General features: G+C 39.6%; 1 protein-coding gene across 1 annotated transcript in view; it reads right to left on the bottom strand.

The window, feature by feature from the left end:
• JHY (junctional cadherin complex regulator) overlaps positions 1-15267 on the bottom strand; it is an 80113-nt gene extending 64846 nt beyond the window's left edge. The window contains exons 1-2 of the mRNA XM_027979338.3: positions 15166-15267; positions 12260-12675 (exon numbers count right to left, since the gene is read on the bottom strand). Coding sequence (XP_027835139.1) covers positions 12260-12582 — 323 coding nt within the window. The 5' untranslated portion in view covers positions 12583-12675; positions 15166-15267. The remainder of the gene's footprint in view (positions 1-12259; positions 12676-15165) is intronic.
• Positions 15268-15593: the final 326 nt, after the last annotated feature.

The following is a 15593-nucleotide window of genomic DNA, read 5'->3' as shown; positions in this document are numbered from 1 at the left end:
CACACACACACAACATATTTATATACAAATACTACATATTTCATATATATATGTGAAAGCTTTTGAGAGGAAAAATTATATACTACCACAAAAATGCAGATGATTATTCCTGAGTCCTTTTCTTCAGTTCAGTTCAGTCGCTCAGTCATGTCCGACTCTTTGCTACCCCATGAATCGCAGCACGCCAGGCCTCCCTGTCCATCACCAACTCCCAGAGTTCACTCAGACTCACGTCCATCGAGTCAGTGATGCCATCCAGCCATCTCATCCTCTGTTGTCCCCTTCTCCTCCTGCCCCCAATCCCTCCCAGCATCAGTGTCTTTTCCAATGAGTCAACTCTTCGCATGAGGTGGCCAAAGTACTGGAGTTTCAGCTTCAGCATCATTCCTTCCAAAAGAAATCCCAGGGCTGATCTCCTTCAGAATGGGCTGGTTGGATCTCCTTGTAGTCCAAGGGACTCTCAAGAGTCTTCTCCAACACCATAGTTCAAAAGCATCAATTCTTCGGCACTCAGCTGTCTTCCCAGTCCAACTCGCACATCCATACATGACCATTGGAAAAACCATAGCCTTGACTAGACGGACCTTAGTCAGCAAAGTAATGTCTCTGCTTTTGAATATGCTATCTAGGTTGGTCATAACTTTTATTCCAAGGAGTAAGCGTCTTTTAGTTTCATGGCTGCAGTCACCATCTGCAGTGATTTTGGAGTCCCCCCCGCAAAAAACTCTGACACTGTTTCCACTGTTTCCCCATCTATTTCCCATGAAGTGATGGGACCGGATGCCATGATCTTCGTTTTCTGAGTCCTTTTCTTACTTTCAGTCAATTCTGAATATTCAAGTTAACTAAGAATACCTTCCCGCACCTGTCTTCCACCCAGTAATTTCTGGCACAAGGTGGCCTGTTAGACAGAATGGGAGATATTTGGTGAGGGTTCTGCTTCCCAGGTGATGAGAGAGCCTTCACTGAAGGAAAACATTCTGTTTTCCAGTAGAGTTGCTGGGGAATACAGGCTACTGTCATTCTGATGGATGTGAATCTGCGCAAGCTCTGGGAGGTGGTGAAGGACAGGGAAGCCTGGTGTGCTGCAGTCCGTGGGGTCACAAAGAGTTGGACACGACTGAGTGACTGAACAACAACAAATGATCCTCCTGCCCCGAAGTAAAACACCATCAATGTTTATTGTGTTCTGAGGACACAGGATCCATTACAGATTTGTATTACTTAACTAAAATTTATCATTTTACATGCATATTTAATCTGGCCTCAGTTCGGTCCATATTGAAGCTGTTACAGCTTTAATTTCTGATAGAGAGCAAAACTGAGTTCTTGACTAGATCAGTCCTTGATCACCTATCCAGATACATACAACTGGAGACACAGACTTTGGAGTTAGAAGACAGTTCATTCAGTTTAATTTCTGGCTTGGCCACTTAGTAGCTACATACACCTAACAAAACTTTCAGAGCCTTGGTTCCCCATCTGCAAAATTTGTTTAAGAGCCTCTTGTTGTGATAAATGAGATAGTATATATCAAGCAAATGGTCCTCCAAATAGTAGCTAATTATATTGAGGTATTTTTGTAAATAAAACCTTATCAAACACATATACCAGTTACTGTATTGCTGCTTTCTGATTTTTTTTTTTTAACATATGAGGCTTCAGAGGGCCACAGGGCTGAAGAGGTTATTTCTAATACTCTAGGAATTACATTGATCTCCTTTTCCCTGAGTGCCGAGTGTCATAAGGCTAGTTCTGGAGTGGGGTTTAAGGATTATCATGTGAAGATCCTCTTTCTACTCTTGATTCATTCACTGCAGTCAATGCTGCTCCAATTTCTATTAAGTAAAAGGTTTTTCTAATCTATATACATTGAGCTGAGGCTTGACTTTGCTGAGGTACAAGGGAGCAATTGCTTTGAGGAGGTTCTAGTAACATCAAAACACAAGAGTAGAGCTCAAGTGACTTGGCAGGCAGCTTTTAAAATGGTTGCCCACAAAAGCAAGAAGAAAGAGATTTTGCTTGGTTTTAAGGCAAGGCTTTGACTAATTATTTTGAACTACAGTTCCCAGAATGCCATCTACCTGACAGAAATGAAAGCACTCTTGAATTTCATATTGAGAGCCTGTGATCAATTTGTCTATTTCTCGACTCATAAACTACTCAGATCCAAGCAACGATACACCAAGGAAAAGTTTCCAAGATGAACAGAGAAAGGGGCCAGTAAGGAAATGCTCAGCTGGATGATATTTTTTTAAGGCTTTAAAAGTTGTTTTTATTTGGTTATGCTGGGGCCTTGGTTGCAGGTTCTTTCAGTTGTGGCATGCTGGATCTAGCTCCCTGATCAGGGATTGAATCTGGGCCCCCTGCATTGGAGTGCAAAGTCTTAGCCACCGGATTATAAGGGAAGTCTTTGGATGATATTTTTGAGGCACTACTTGACTAAATGCTTTGGTTGTGTTTTCCTTTATAGTGGAGAACTGGTTCTCCAGTCAATGTATGAAGCATTGCACAGCCAAACAATTACTAGGGCCATCACCCACTCTAATCCTGGGGATTATAGTCTTTCATTAATGTTTCCAAGACAAATCAGTCTAAGGAAAATACTATCGTTTTAGGATCTGTGAATCAGAAGGCCAATGCCCTAACCATGCTTTTGACTTTGTATTATTCTTTATTTAAAAATACATTGATGTTTTTGGGACTCCCTTGGAGTCTAAAGTGTCACATTCTTCCGGCTACTATGGATTTGTGAAATTGTTACTTTTCTTCTTACTCCTGAGTGTTGACTGTCTCTTCCTCCAGTGCTCTGAAAAAGACAGAGAACCAACGGCTCTTCTAAGGGGATCCTGTGTAGTGAAAACGATCCCTGGATTGAAAATTGAGAGCTGGGTGCCCATTTCATCTCTTCCACTAAATAACTTTGTGACACAGGAGATCAAGCTCTGAGCCTTTACAGTGGGAATATTGCCTCCAAGACCCTAGACTATCAGAGAACTAACCCTAGGGAGTATCAAATAGTGAGAACTCACACAAAGGAAACCGCTTGAATACAAGACCCAGCATCACCCAACCACCAGTAGCACCCTGTGCAGGATGCCTCATCTAAACAACAAACAAAACAAAAACACAAACCCAGTCATCAGCAGACAGGATTACCACCACACTCAGCCTTGCCCATCAGAGGAAAAACAAACAAACAAACAAAAACTCAGCACAAATCTCACCCTATACGAAGCTTGCACAAACCACTGGAGCAACCTTAGGAGGGCAGAAATCAAAAGGAAGAAAGAATTCAACCTTGAAGCCTGGGAAAAGGAGACCTCAAACACAATAAGTTAAAAAAAATAATGAAAAGGCAGAGAAATACTACACAAATGAAGAAACAAACTGGAAATACAGAAGTCCAAAGAAATGAAGAGGGAATAGGCAAACTACCTGAAAAAGAATTCAGAATAATGAGAGTAGAGATAGTCAAAAACCTTGAAAACAAAATGGAGAAAATGCAAGAATCAATTAACAAAGACCTAGAAGAATTAAAGAATAAACATACAGAGACAAACAACACAATTACTGAAATCAAAAATACTCTGGAAGGAGTCAATAGCAGAATATCTGAAGCAGAAGAACGAATCAGTGAGCTGGAAGATAAAATGGTGGAAATAACTTCTGAAGAGCAGAATAAAGTAAAAAGAATGAAAAGAACCGAGGACAGTCTCAGAGACCTCTGGGGCAATATCAAATGCACCAACATTCAAATTATTGGGGTCCCAGAAAAAAAAAAGAGAAAAAGAGTATGAGAAAGTTTTTGAAGAAATTATAGTTGAAAATTCCCCCAACATGGAAAAGGAAGTAGTCAATCAAGTCTAAGAGGCACAAAGAGTCCCATAGAGGACAAACCCAAGGAGAAACACCAAGACAAATACTAACTAAACTAACAAAGACTAAACACAAAGAAAGAATATTAAAAACAGCAAGGGAGAACCCCATACAAGGGAAACCCCATACGCTTAACAGCTGATCTTTTCAGCAGAAACTCTTCAGACCATAAGGGAATGGCAGGATATACTTAAAGTACTGAAAGGGAAAAATCTACAATCAAGATTACTGTACCCAGCAAGGATCTCATTCAAAACTGATGGAGAAATAAAAAGGTTTTCAGACAAGCAAAAGTTGAGAGAATTCAGTACCACCAAACCAGCTTTACAACAATGTTAAAAGGACTTATACAGTTAAGAAATACAAGAGAAGAAAAAAGATCTACAAAATCAACCCCAAACAATTAAGAAAATGGCTATAGGAACATATATATCAATAATTACTTTAAATGCATTAAATGTTCCAACCAAAAGACACAGACTGGCTGAATGGATACAAAAACAAGACCCATATATATGCTGTTTATAAGAGACCCACTTCAGACCTAAAGACTGATGAAAGTGAGAGTATGGAAAAATATATTCCATGCAGATAGTGAGGAAAAGAGAGCTGGAGTAGCAATTCTCATATCAGACAAAATAGACCTTAAAATAAGGAATATTATAAGAGATAAGGAAGGACACTACATAATGATCAAGGGATCAATCCAAGAGGAAGACATAACAATTATAAATATGCACCCAACATAGGAGCACCTCAATACATAAGATAAACACTAACAGACATAAAAGGAGAAATTGACAGTAACACAATAATAGTAGGAGACTTTAACACCCCACTCACACCAATGGACAGATCATCAAAACAGAAAATTAATAAGGAAACATAAGTCTTAAATGGTACGTTAGATGAGAAGGATATCTTCAGGACATTCCATCCAAATGCAAAATACACCTTCTTCTCAAGTGTACATGGAACATTCTCCATGATAGACCACATCTTGGGTCACAAATCAAACCTCAGTAAATTTAAGAAAACTGAAATCATATCAAGCATCTTCTCCAACCGCAATGGTATGAGACTAGATATGAATTACAAGAAAAAAACTAAGAAACACAAAGATATGGAGATTAAACAACATGTTCCTAAATAACCAACAGGTTGCTGAAGAAATCAAAAGGGAAATCAGAAAATTTCTAGAAACTAATGACAATGAAAACCTGACAACTCAAAACCAATGGGATGCAGCAAAAGCAGTTCTAAGAAGGAAGTTTATAGCAATACAATCTTACCTCAAGAAATAAGAAAAACATCAAATAGACAACCTAACTTTACACCCAAAACAACTGGAAAAAGAAGGACAACCCCTGCCCCCAAATTAGTAGAAGGAAAGAAATCATAAAGATCTGAGAAGAAATAGATGAAAAAGAAATGAAAGAAGCAATAGTAGAGATTAATAAAACTAAAAGCTGGTTCTTTGAGAGGATAAACAAAATTGACAAGCCTTTAGCCAGACTCATCAAGAAAAAAGAGAAAAGAATCAAAACAACAAGATTAAAAATGAAAAAGGAGAGGTTATAATAGACAATGAAGAAATACAAAGGATTATAAGAGACTATTATGAACAACTCTATGGCAATAAAATGGATAACATGGAAGAAATGAACAGACTCTTAGAAAAGTTCAATGTTCCAAGACTGAACTAGGAAGAAATAGAAACTATGAACAACCCAGTTACAAGCACTGAAATTGAAGCTGTGATCAAAAATCTCCCAAAAAACAAAAGCCCAGGACCACATGGCCTCACAGGAGAATTCTATCAAATATTTAGAGAAGAGCTAATGCCTATCCTTCTAGAACTCTTTCAAAAAACTGCAAAGGAAGGAATACTTCCAAACTCATTCTACAAGGCCACCATCACCCTGATAACAAAAGCAGACAAAGAAAACATAAAAAAAGAAAACTACAGGCCAACATCACTGATGAACTAGATGCAAAAATCCTCAACAAAAATTTTAGCAAACAGAATTCAGCAACACATCAAAAGCTCATACACCATGATCAAGTTGGGTTTATTCCAGGGATGCAAGGATTCTTCAGTATACGCAAATCAGTCAATGTGATACACCATATTAACAAAGTGAAAGAAAAACCATATGATCGTCTTAATAGATGTAGAAAAAGCCTTTGACAAAATTCAGCACCCATTTATGATTAAAACTCTTCAAAACATGGGCATAGAAGGAACCTACCTCAAAATAGTAAAGGCCATATATAATAAACGTACAGCAAACATTATTCTCAATGGTGAAAAACTGAAAGCATTCCCCCAAAGATCAGGAACAAGACAAGGGTGTCCACTTTCACCACTATTATTCAACGTAGTTCTGGAAGTCCTAGCTACAGCAGTCAGAGAAGAAAAATAAAAGGAATCCAGATTGGAAAAGAAGTAAAGCTCTCACTGTTTGCAGGTGACATGATACTATACATAGAAAACCCTAAAGATAATTATCAGAAAATTACTAGCGCTAATCAGTGAATTTAGCAAAGTTGCAGGATACAAAATCAATACACAGAAATCACTTGCATTTCTATTTACTAACAATGAAAAATCAGATAGAGAAATTAAGGAATCAATCCCATTCACCATTGCAACAAAAAGAATTAAATATCTAGGAATAAACTTACCTAAGGAGACAAAAGGACTGTATACAGAAAATTATAAGACACTAATGAAAGAAAGCAAAGATGCCATAAACAGATGGACATAAACAAAGATGACATAAACATATTCCATGTTTCTGGGTAGGAAGAATCAATATTGTGAAAATGACTATACTACCAAATCCAAGCTACAGATTCAGTGCAATCCCTATCAAATTACCAATGACATTTTTCACAGAACTACAACAAAATATTTCACGATTCATATGGAAACACAAAAGACCCCAAATGGCCAAAGCAGTCTTGAGAAAGAAGCATTGAGCTGGAGGAATCAACCTTCCTGACTTCAGATTATACTACAAAGCTACAGTCATCAAGACAGTGTGGTTCTGGTGCAAAAACAGAAATATAGACCAATGGAACAAGATAGAAAGCCCAGAAATAAACCCATGCACCTATGGGTACCTTATTTTTGACACAGGAGGCAAGAATATACAATGGGGCACAGATAGCATCTTCAATAAATGGTTCTGGGAAAACTGGACAGCTACATGTAAAAGAATGAAATTAGAACACATCCTAACACCATACACAAAGATAAACTCAAAATGGATTAAAGACCTAAATGTAAGACCAGAAACTATAAAACTCTTAGAAGAAAACATAAGCAGAACATTTGATGACATAAATCTAAGCAAGATCCTCTATGACCCACCTCCTAGAGTAATGGAAATAAAAACAAAAGTAAACAAGTGGGACTTGATTAAACTTAAAGCTTTTGCACAGCAAAGAGAACTGTAAGCAAGGTGAAAAAGACAACCCTCAGAATGGGAGAAAATAATAGCAAATGAAACAACTGACAAAGGATTAATTTCCAAAATATACAAGCAGCTCATACAACTCAATGCCAGAAAAACAAACAACCCAATCAAAAAGTGGGGGAAAAGACCTAAACAGACATTTCTCCAAAGAAGACATACAGATGGCTAACAAACACATGAAAAGATGCTCAACATCGCTCATTATTAGAGAAATGCAAATCAAAACTACAGTGAGATACCACCTCACACCAGTCTGAATGGCTATCATCAAAAAGTCTACAAACAATAAATGCTGGAGAGGGTGTGGAGAAAAGGGAACGCTCTTGCACTGTTGGTGGGAATGTAAATTGATACAGCCACTATGGAAGATGGTATGGAGATTCCTTAAAAAACTAGGAATAAAGCCACCATATAACCCAGCAATCCCACTCCTAGGCATATACCCTGAGGAAACCAAAATTGAAACAGACATATGTATCCCATTGTTCACTGCAGCACCATTTACTATAGCTAGAACATGGAAGCAACCTGGAAGCAACCTAGATGTCCATCGACAGATGAATGGGTAAAGAAGCTGTGGTACAAATACACAATGGAATATTACTCAGCCATAAAAAGGAATGCATTTGAGTCAGTTCTGATAAGGTGGATGAACCTAGAACCTATTATACAGGGTGAAGTGAGTCAGAAAGAGAAAGTTAAATGTTGTATTCTAATGCATATATACATAATCTAGAAAAATGGTACTGAGGAATTTATAGGGCAGCAGTGGAGAAACAGATATAGAGAATAGACTTATGGATGGACATGAGGAGAGAGGAGGAAAGGGTGAGATGTATGGAAAGAGTAACATCACCATATGTAAAATAGATAGCCAATGGGAGTTTGCTGTATGACTCAGGAAACTCAAACAGGGGCTCTGTATCCACCTAGAGGGATGGGATGGGGAGGGAAACGGGAGGGAGGTTCAAAAGGGAGGGGATATATACGTATACCTGTGGCTGATTCATGTTGAGGTCTGACAGAAAACAAAATTCTATAAGGCAATTATCCTTCAATAAAGAAATAAATTTTAAAAATATATTGAATAGTATTTAAATTGTCCTTTGGTAAAAAGCAAGGTTAAAGTCAGGTCTCTGAGCACTGTTCAAAGAGGAAAAACTCAACATCGGGGAAATGAGGTCACATAATGGATCCTTGCCTTGGTTTCTTCCTTGTAAAAGTACAGACAAGAATACCTATCCTTTCCGATGCCCTGTTTCTATAAATAAAACTGCCATTTATTACCTAGGAGACTATGACTCTCTTAGATTAGTGCTACAATAAAAACACGGTTTAAAGCATAGAGTCAGACTGCAGGAGTTTGCTGCTCTACCGCGCCCCTGGTGAAATAAATAACCAGCTTCTGTAAGCCTCGTTTGTAGTCTCTAAGATGGGATCATGATAGTGTCCACCTGTTGGGGCTGCCAAAAGGATTAAATAAGATGATATATGTCAAGTGTCTGGCACAGGAATTAGGCTCAGGACAAGTATTCTGTCAATGCTTTTGTTGTCAGAACCTTAAAGTAATCTTTGCCTTCTCTTGTTCTTTCCAACCCCAGTTCTAAACTGTCACCAAGTCCTAGCAATTCTTGATATACATATGTCTCCGCTCATTAGCTATGAAGGAAATGAATCAAAAATTGCTATGAGGGAAATACACTCATATAAGAGTATGTATTGGTTGGAACGTCCCTGGTGGTCCAGCGGTTAAGACTCCATGCTTCCACCATGAGGGTCTTGTCCCTGATCAGGAAACTGAGATCCCACAGGCTGCGCAGCAAGGCCAGAATAAAAGTATGTGTTGGTTATCCCTGAGGAGGACAGGGGCTGTGAGAAGAGGAACAAGGAAACTATCTGCAACATTTTATGTTTTAAAAAATATATCTGAAACGAATATGCAATAAGGGTGAGATGGTATTTTTCTCTGTACTTTTCTGTGGATTAGAATGTTTTCTTAATTTAAAACCTCAGGGAATTCCCTAGTGGTCCAGTGGTTAGGACTTGGCGCTTTCACTGCTGTGGCCCGGGTTCAGTCCCTGGTTGGGGAACTAAGATCCTGCAGGCTGCACAGCATGGCCAAAGTAAATAAATGAATATTTAAAAAAAAAAAAACCCTCAACATCAGTAACAAAGCACTCTGATGTTAGGTGACTTCATCTCTGTCAGCTTCATCTTCCTGACCTGTAAAATGGGAATAGCAGCACTTGTGGGATTGCAGTGAAGAATTGAGTGGTTACAATGGCCTTTCGAAAGAGATGACGTTACTATTACTGTTGTCATTATAATTACTACCATCTGGTGGTCTCTGCTGTGTTTTTACCATCTAATTCATAATGCACCAGCTTGCAGAATAATCTTCCTTGAATATTGCTTCATCTTATTGTCCTCCCCAAGAACCTGAATTTTCTCCTCTGGGTATACCCAACCCCATTCAGTCAGGGGTGGCGAGCTGGTTAAAGCCTTCCTAAGCCTCTTTCACCCTCTAACTCTGTGGCTGCACCTCATTATAGCATTTATCACTTGTCAGTAAGTCTCCTATATACGAATGAGTTCCATTCCAAGATGGTTAAGTCAGTTAAGATAAGGTAAGATCAGTTAGTTAAGTCCAATTTATTTGTAAGTCTAATAAAGCTACCCTCGGTACCCAACTAACAAAATTGCCTTTATAGCATTGTACTGTTAGGGTTTATAATATGTTCATATCTTTGAAAGTTCATGACTAGAAGGTTCGTATGTAGGGGACTTACTCTACTCTGACAGCCCCTAAGATGCAGGTGAGCTCGATTCAACTTGGTATCTTCAGTGAAAGAAGGAAGGAAGAAAGGGGGAAAAGAAGTAGGGCTAGCCTCTCATTCTGGCTCCCATGAAAGACTGCGCCAGGAGTGTATTCTTGGGAAACATCATCTGAGTTCTGTGTTCAGTGTCACATCCGTGGCATGGGATGTGGTGTCCACAAAGGCCCTTGAAAGCAGGCTCCTCCTCTAATTTCCCTACCTTCAAAACACATCCTCTGTCATCAAATGGGGCTCAATGGGCCACACACACTCATGTTAATTCTGTTCTTTTTCCCCCAAATCGTGCCTAGTTTCCCAAACCCTGCCTGCCCAGGTTCTAAGCCTTCCAATAAACTTTCCTCAATTTATTTTAGCCCTAAGTTAAAAATCATCTAACACAAAGAAGGCTCAGGAGGGAGGGGATCTATGTATACATAGCTGATTCACTTTGTTGTACAGCAGAAACTAATACAACATGGTAACGCAGCTATATTCCAGTTCAAAAAAATAAGAGCAGTTTATACTGCACATTTGTAAAAATCGTTTCCTTAAATTTAAGAGAATACGGTAAGGCATTATTTTCTACAATTCCCATGCACCTTTATTACTTGGCTAACAAAATTAAGCCCTACTTCTGACTTTATATCATTGCTCCTCCTCAACCCTTCAGATTTGGTTTTATGAAAAACAAAAAAACAAAAAAAAAAAACCATGGTAGAAGAGTGTTTTCTTTTTTAATCTAACACATACATAACTTATTAAGAGTCACTGTTTGAAGCACTTTATATATATATATATATATATATATATATATATATATATACACACACACATACATATATATATGAAACATACACACACATGCACACACACACTGATTTTAGCCTCACAATAAACTGTGAGATAACTACTATTATTATCCCATTTTTACTGATGAGCTGAGGCACAGAGAGTTTAAATGGGCTTAGCCAAGGTCACACAACTAGTCAGTGGCAGAATTTGAAACCACTTGGTCTGCTTCAGATGCTTTGTAACTTACCACCATCCCAAGATCCCTTTCTAATCAGTGGCTTTGAACTTCAATACTCTAGTGTGTCATTTATATTTTCATTGAAACTGAATAATATTGCACTCATTTATATCTTCTTAGATGTTTTGGTAGCTTCTAGCATAAAATGAATATACCCTAAATACTGATGGTTATAGAAATCAAATCTCTGTGATTATATCAGCCCAGGAAAGTAGACCTCTCCTGGCTCAGGTAGAGGTCTCAAGTTCCCCCCAACAATGTACTTCACTGACGTGATGGCAGTCTTGTGAGAGAAGCAGGCTGGCTCATTTCACAGGAGAGAAAAAATGAGCTGCAAAAGACTAAAAGGGACTTATTTCAAATTATACACTAAACACCATTGCCTTGACCAACTCAAGAACACCTGAGTCCAAAGTCATGGCATTTTTCTAGATGAGGCTCTCTGGGATTTCTCCAAGGTGGGGTCATAGCACCTTGGAATATGGACACTTGGAATATGGACAGGAAGTAAGGAGCATAAGAAATACAAATGTCCTTATCATTAATAACTATTCTCATCAAAAATCTTGGCTCCAAGCTGTCCTTAACTGCTTGGAGATCTGTCTCACACACATTACAAAGGAGCTCGTTACAAGAGCCTGTTCAGAAACAGACTCATAGACTTAGAAAACGAACTTCTGGTTGCCAAAGGGGAAAGGTTGTTGAGGGGGAGGGATAAACGAAGAGTTTGCAATTAACATGTACACATTACTATAAATAAAACAGATAATCAACAGGGACCTACTGTATAGTACAGGGAGTTCTACTCAATATTTGGTAATAAAAAAGAAAAGAACAGGAAAAGAATGAAAAAAGAATTAGATATATGTATACCTATAACTGAATCACTTTGCATACCTGAAAGTAATACAACATTGTAAATCAATTATATCCACTAAAAAAAAATCCCCAAACAAGAGCCCATCCTTACTTTCACTTGGGACAGTACCAATAATTATGTAACAGTGCATCTCAGAACCCACTGTTTCTTACACAAGCCAATTCCTTACCTGTTAATTGCACCAGCGTCTTGGGTGTGGAGGTTTTCCTTGCAGGCCCTCTGAGCTGCTTTTCTGCTTGCTTCCTCTTCCATCTCACTCAAGCTCTCCTCCTCTAGGCTGTCAGGCTCCATGTCATTCTGAATTTGGTCTTCAAGGTCAGCCCGGGACTTGATCTTTTGAGTGGGGCTTTCTGAGTCAGATTCCAAAGAGTCTTTTGAAATCAAATGTAAGTCTTCTTTCTTAAAAGATGGCTCTGTGGACTGGACCTTTAAGTTGGTGTGATGTACAGGAGATTGAATAGACAGCTTGGGAATGAATTTACTATGACTCATCTTGAGAAAAATACAAAAATGAACAGGGATTCTCTCTGGTGGATGGCAGCAGCTGGCGGGATATTTAAAGCTGTTGTTCACAAGAGCATTTGCCTAAAAAAGTTATATTTATGTTATTCTGTGACAATTAAAATCTCTAATTCTAATATTAATCAAAAACTTAAATAAGTAAGAGAACCTCATTATATTATCTGCAGGCTTTTGTATGCACCCTTTTGTAAGTATGAGAAAGGTCTATTGGAAAAACTATTGTGTTTTTCCATTTACAGGAACACTTCTGCTGCAGAGCTCATAAACAGTCTGAATAATCAAATGCAGCTTTATTGAGGAAATCAAATGACTGGAATCCTTTTTCTAGCTTCCAAGAGCCTGTTACAGATAAGACTGGACAAAACCAAATGCGTTATTATGGATAGTACTTCAATGCCTTATTTCCAATATCCAGCGCACTGATATATATATGCCGTGTTCAGTAGTATTTACGGACAGAGTAAAACAGGTTCACGGTCTGCCTTTTGGAAAATAAAGGAGGGGGAGACAGTATGGTTTCCACAGTTGGAACTGAAAAGATGATGGAAGCTAGTTTGTTCCTAGACCTATACTGGCTGACTTTTCATTTGAAGGACTTTTTGATATTCAGGTTGCTACCAGGTAGGAATATGTAATTTAAGTGGATGTAACATGGAGATCAGCTTCAGCTCAGTGTTAATAAAAACCCCATGATAATGATCAAAACTGTTCAACAGAAGATTTGATGGCCTTGTGAAGTCTGCCATTCAGTGATTCACAGCAGAGGCTGGGTATCCACGTGGACCTGAAAGGGATGCTGTCCTGGGGAATGTTGGCTGGGTGGAAGATTGGCCTGAATACAGCTGGGGTCCCTTCTAACTTGCTTAAGAGTATGATTCTAAGTGAGCCCTCCCTGTCTCAAAGGGCTGTCATAAAGACCCATGAGATGGTTTACGGTAAGGGTGCTTTGAGTTCAGATACGATTGAAAGGAAATGATGTTTTTGGATTGTGTTTCCTTTCATCTCTAGCTGGCATTTCTGTTTGCTCTGTCTTCTATCTCACTGCCTTTATGCCATTTTTTTCCCCTGTAGGTCAGATAACAGAAACAACCTTTCTGATTAGAGATTACTGTAAAAATTTCTTTTAATGGTTTACTCCTATTCTTTTGGCAAATCCTTTCTTTAATTAAATAACATGACCTTCTTTTTAGTCCTAGTTGACCTTGTTGCTAACGTTTCTATGGAACATCCTCAACTCCTTGGAGGAAAGCACCATAACAAACAAAAGAGACCAAAGGTAACATTCATATTGAAATACATATGATATTTAAATATCTATGGTTTTCTTTTTAACTTAAAGTTCCCCCCTCTTGGTAGACTAACATATTATTTGTCAAACTGTTTGTATTAATTGCCTTATTTTAAAAATATATATTTCATTTTACCATATTATTTTAATTTTGAGAAATGGATCAACCTTTGCTTTTAGGATATTTTTAGAAAACAGCAAATCCCTCAAATACTAACACATTTTAACCAAAGCAATTTGTAATAATACATCTTTAAGAGTTCAAGTCACTGTACTTGGGATCTTTAAAAAGCTTGAAATAATTATTGTATTTCAATTTGGAACTGCCCCTTCATGAAATAATTCAGTCCCTTCAATTTCTCGTTTCTTAAATAGACTAGGGTTTCTTGGAGTTAATCAGTTAAAAATGTTCATAGGAAAAGATACGATTTTTGTTGTTGATGTTTGGGAGCTGATGAAGAGAGCAAAGCCAGATACCATCCAAGTGGGTCATCTGTGGAGGTGTGATTTTATAAAAGCATAGGATTAAAAAAGGAAAAGCTGATGGCTGAAATAAATTAGAAAGTGGGACTTCTAAATGCAGTGAATGTGGCTCCCTACTGGACAAAGTTTTTCACTGAAATTTCAGACAAAGACCGGCTGACACATCTCCTAAGTAAACAAGGCAGACAGGGATAAACCAGTGGCACCAAGAAACCCCTTGTTCCCAAGGGGTGCCATCAAGATCCTTGGGCCCAGCCCATTACATTAGTACTGAGAGGAACACACTTCCTTCTGTAGGTGAAATGTAGCCCTGCTTTAAGGGTTCATCCTCCAAGACGAGTGCAGAGGAAAAGTTACCCTGTTTCGGAACAAATCCTAAGCTGCTCAAAGGGGTGTGGCATTTATTTCCTCCCTCCACCTATTCTCTGATGGACAAGACTCGGCAGCTAGCAGCGCTTTAAGGCCCAGGAAGTGATGGGTGATACGGTGGGTCTGATGCCCCGGACCGGCTTGATCAACGCAGATTAGGGCTGTTCTGGGAGTCTGGGCGCCAGTCTTTCCAGATCCCGACCACCGGCCCCTGGGCTCCGTCCCTGCCTCGGCCACCGTCTGTTCTTCCCATCTGGGTCCCAAGGGCTCCCGCTTGTGGGCTCCCTTTTCTCCCCACCTGGATCACTTTCCTCAAGAGGTTTTTTCCTGTCCCCATCCACGGTCCCACCGCCCACCCCCAACCCCTGCTCGGGCGCACCGCACACCCTGTTTGGGAGGCAACCGCCTGTCACCTTGCCGGGGGTTCCTGGCTGCCGCGACCCTGGAGGCCCCGCATCCTCAGCGCTGGCGCCTCCCAGTCCCGCCCTGCGTCTCCCAGTGCTGCCCTGGAGACCGGGGCCAACAGAGCCAGCCCCGCGCGACTCGGGCCGCCCGGCTGTGGGCGGGGCCTCAGCGAGAGGGCGGGGCCTGTGCTGTCCATCCCGGCATCCCCCGTTACACAGTGCCGGGTCTAGCCAGTCCAGGTGGAGAGGGTGGGACGGGTTGTGATGACCGCGTCCAGGGCACAGCTCCCAGGATCCCGGGAGCTCCCAATGAAGCCGCTCGCAGCCCATACTGGCTTTTCCAAAGTTGAAAAACAAGGAAAGACTGGCCACCGAGTGGGAAGGGATTATGTAAAGAACTCCTACAAATTAAGAAAGCAAAGAATCCAATTTAAAAA

This window comes from Ovis aries, chromosome 15, assembly GCF_016772045.2.
Source record: "Ovis aries strain OAR_USU_Benz2616 breed Rambouillet chromosome 15, ARS-UI_Ramb_v3.0, whole genome shotgun sequence".
NCBI lineage: Eukaryota > Metazoa > Chordata > Mammalia > Artiodactyla > Bovidae > Ovis > Ovis aries.
The sequence above is the reverse complement of the archived record's forward strand: the minus strand, read 5'-3'. Positions and strand labels throughout refer to the sequence as shown.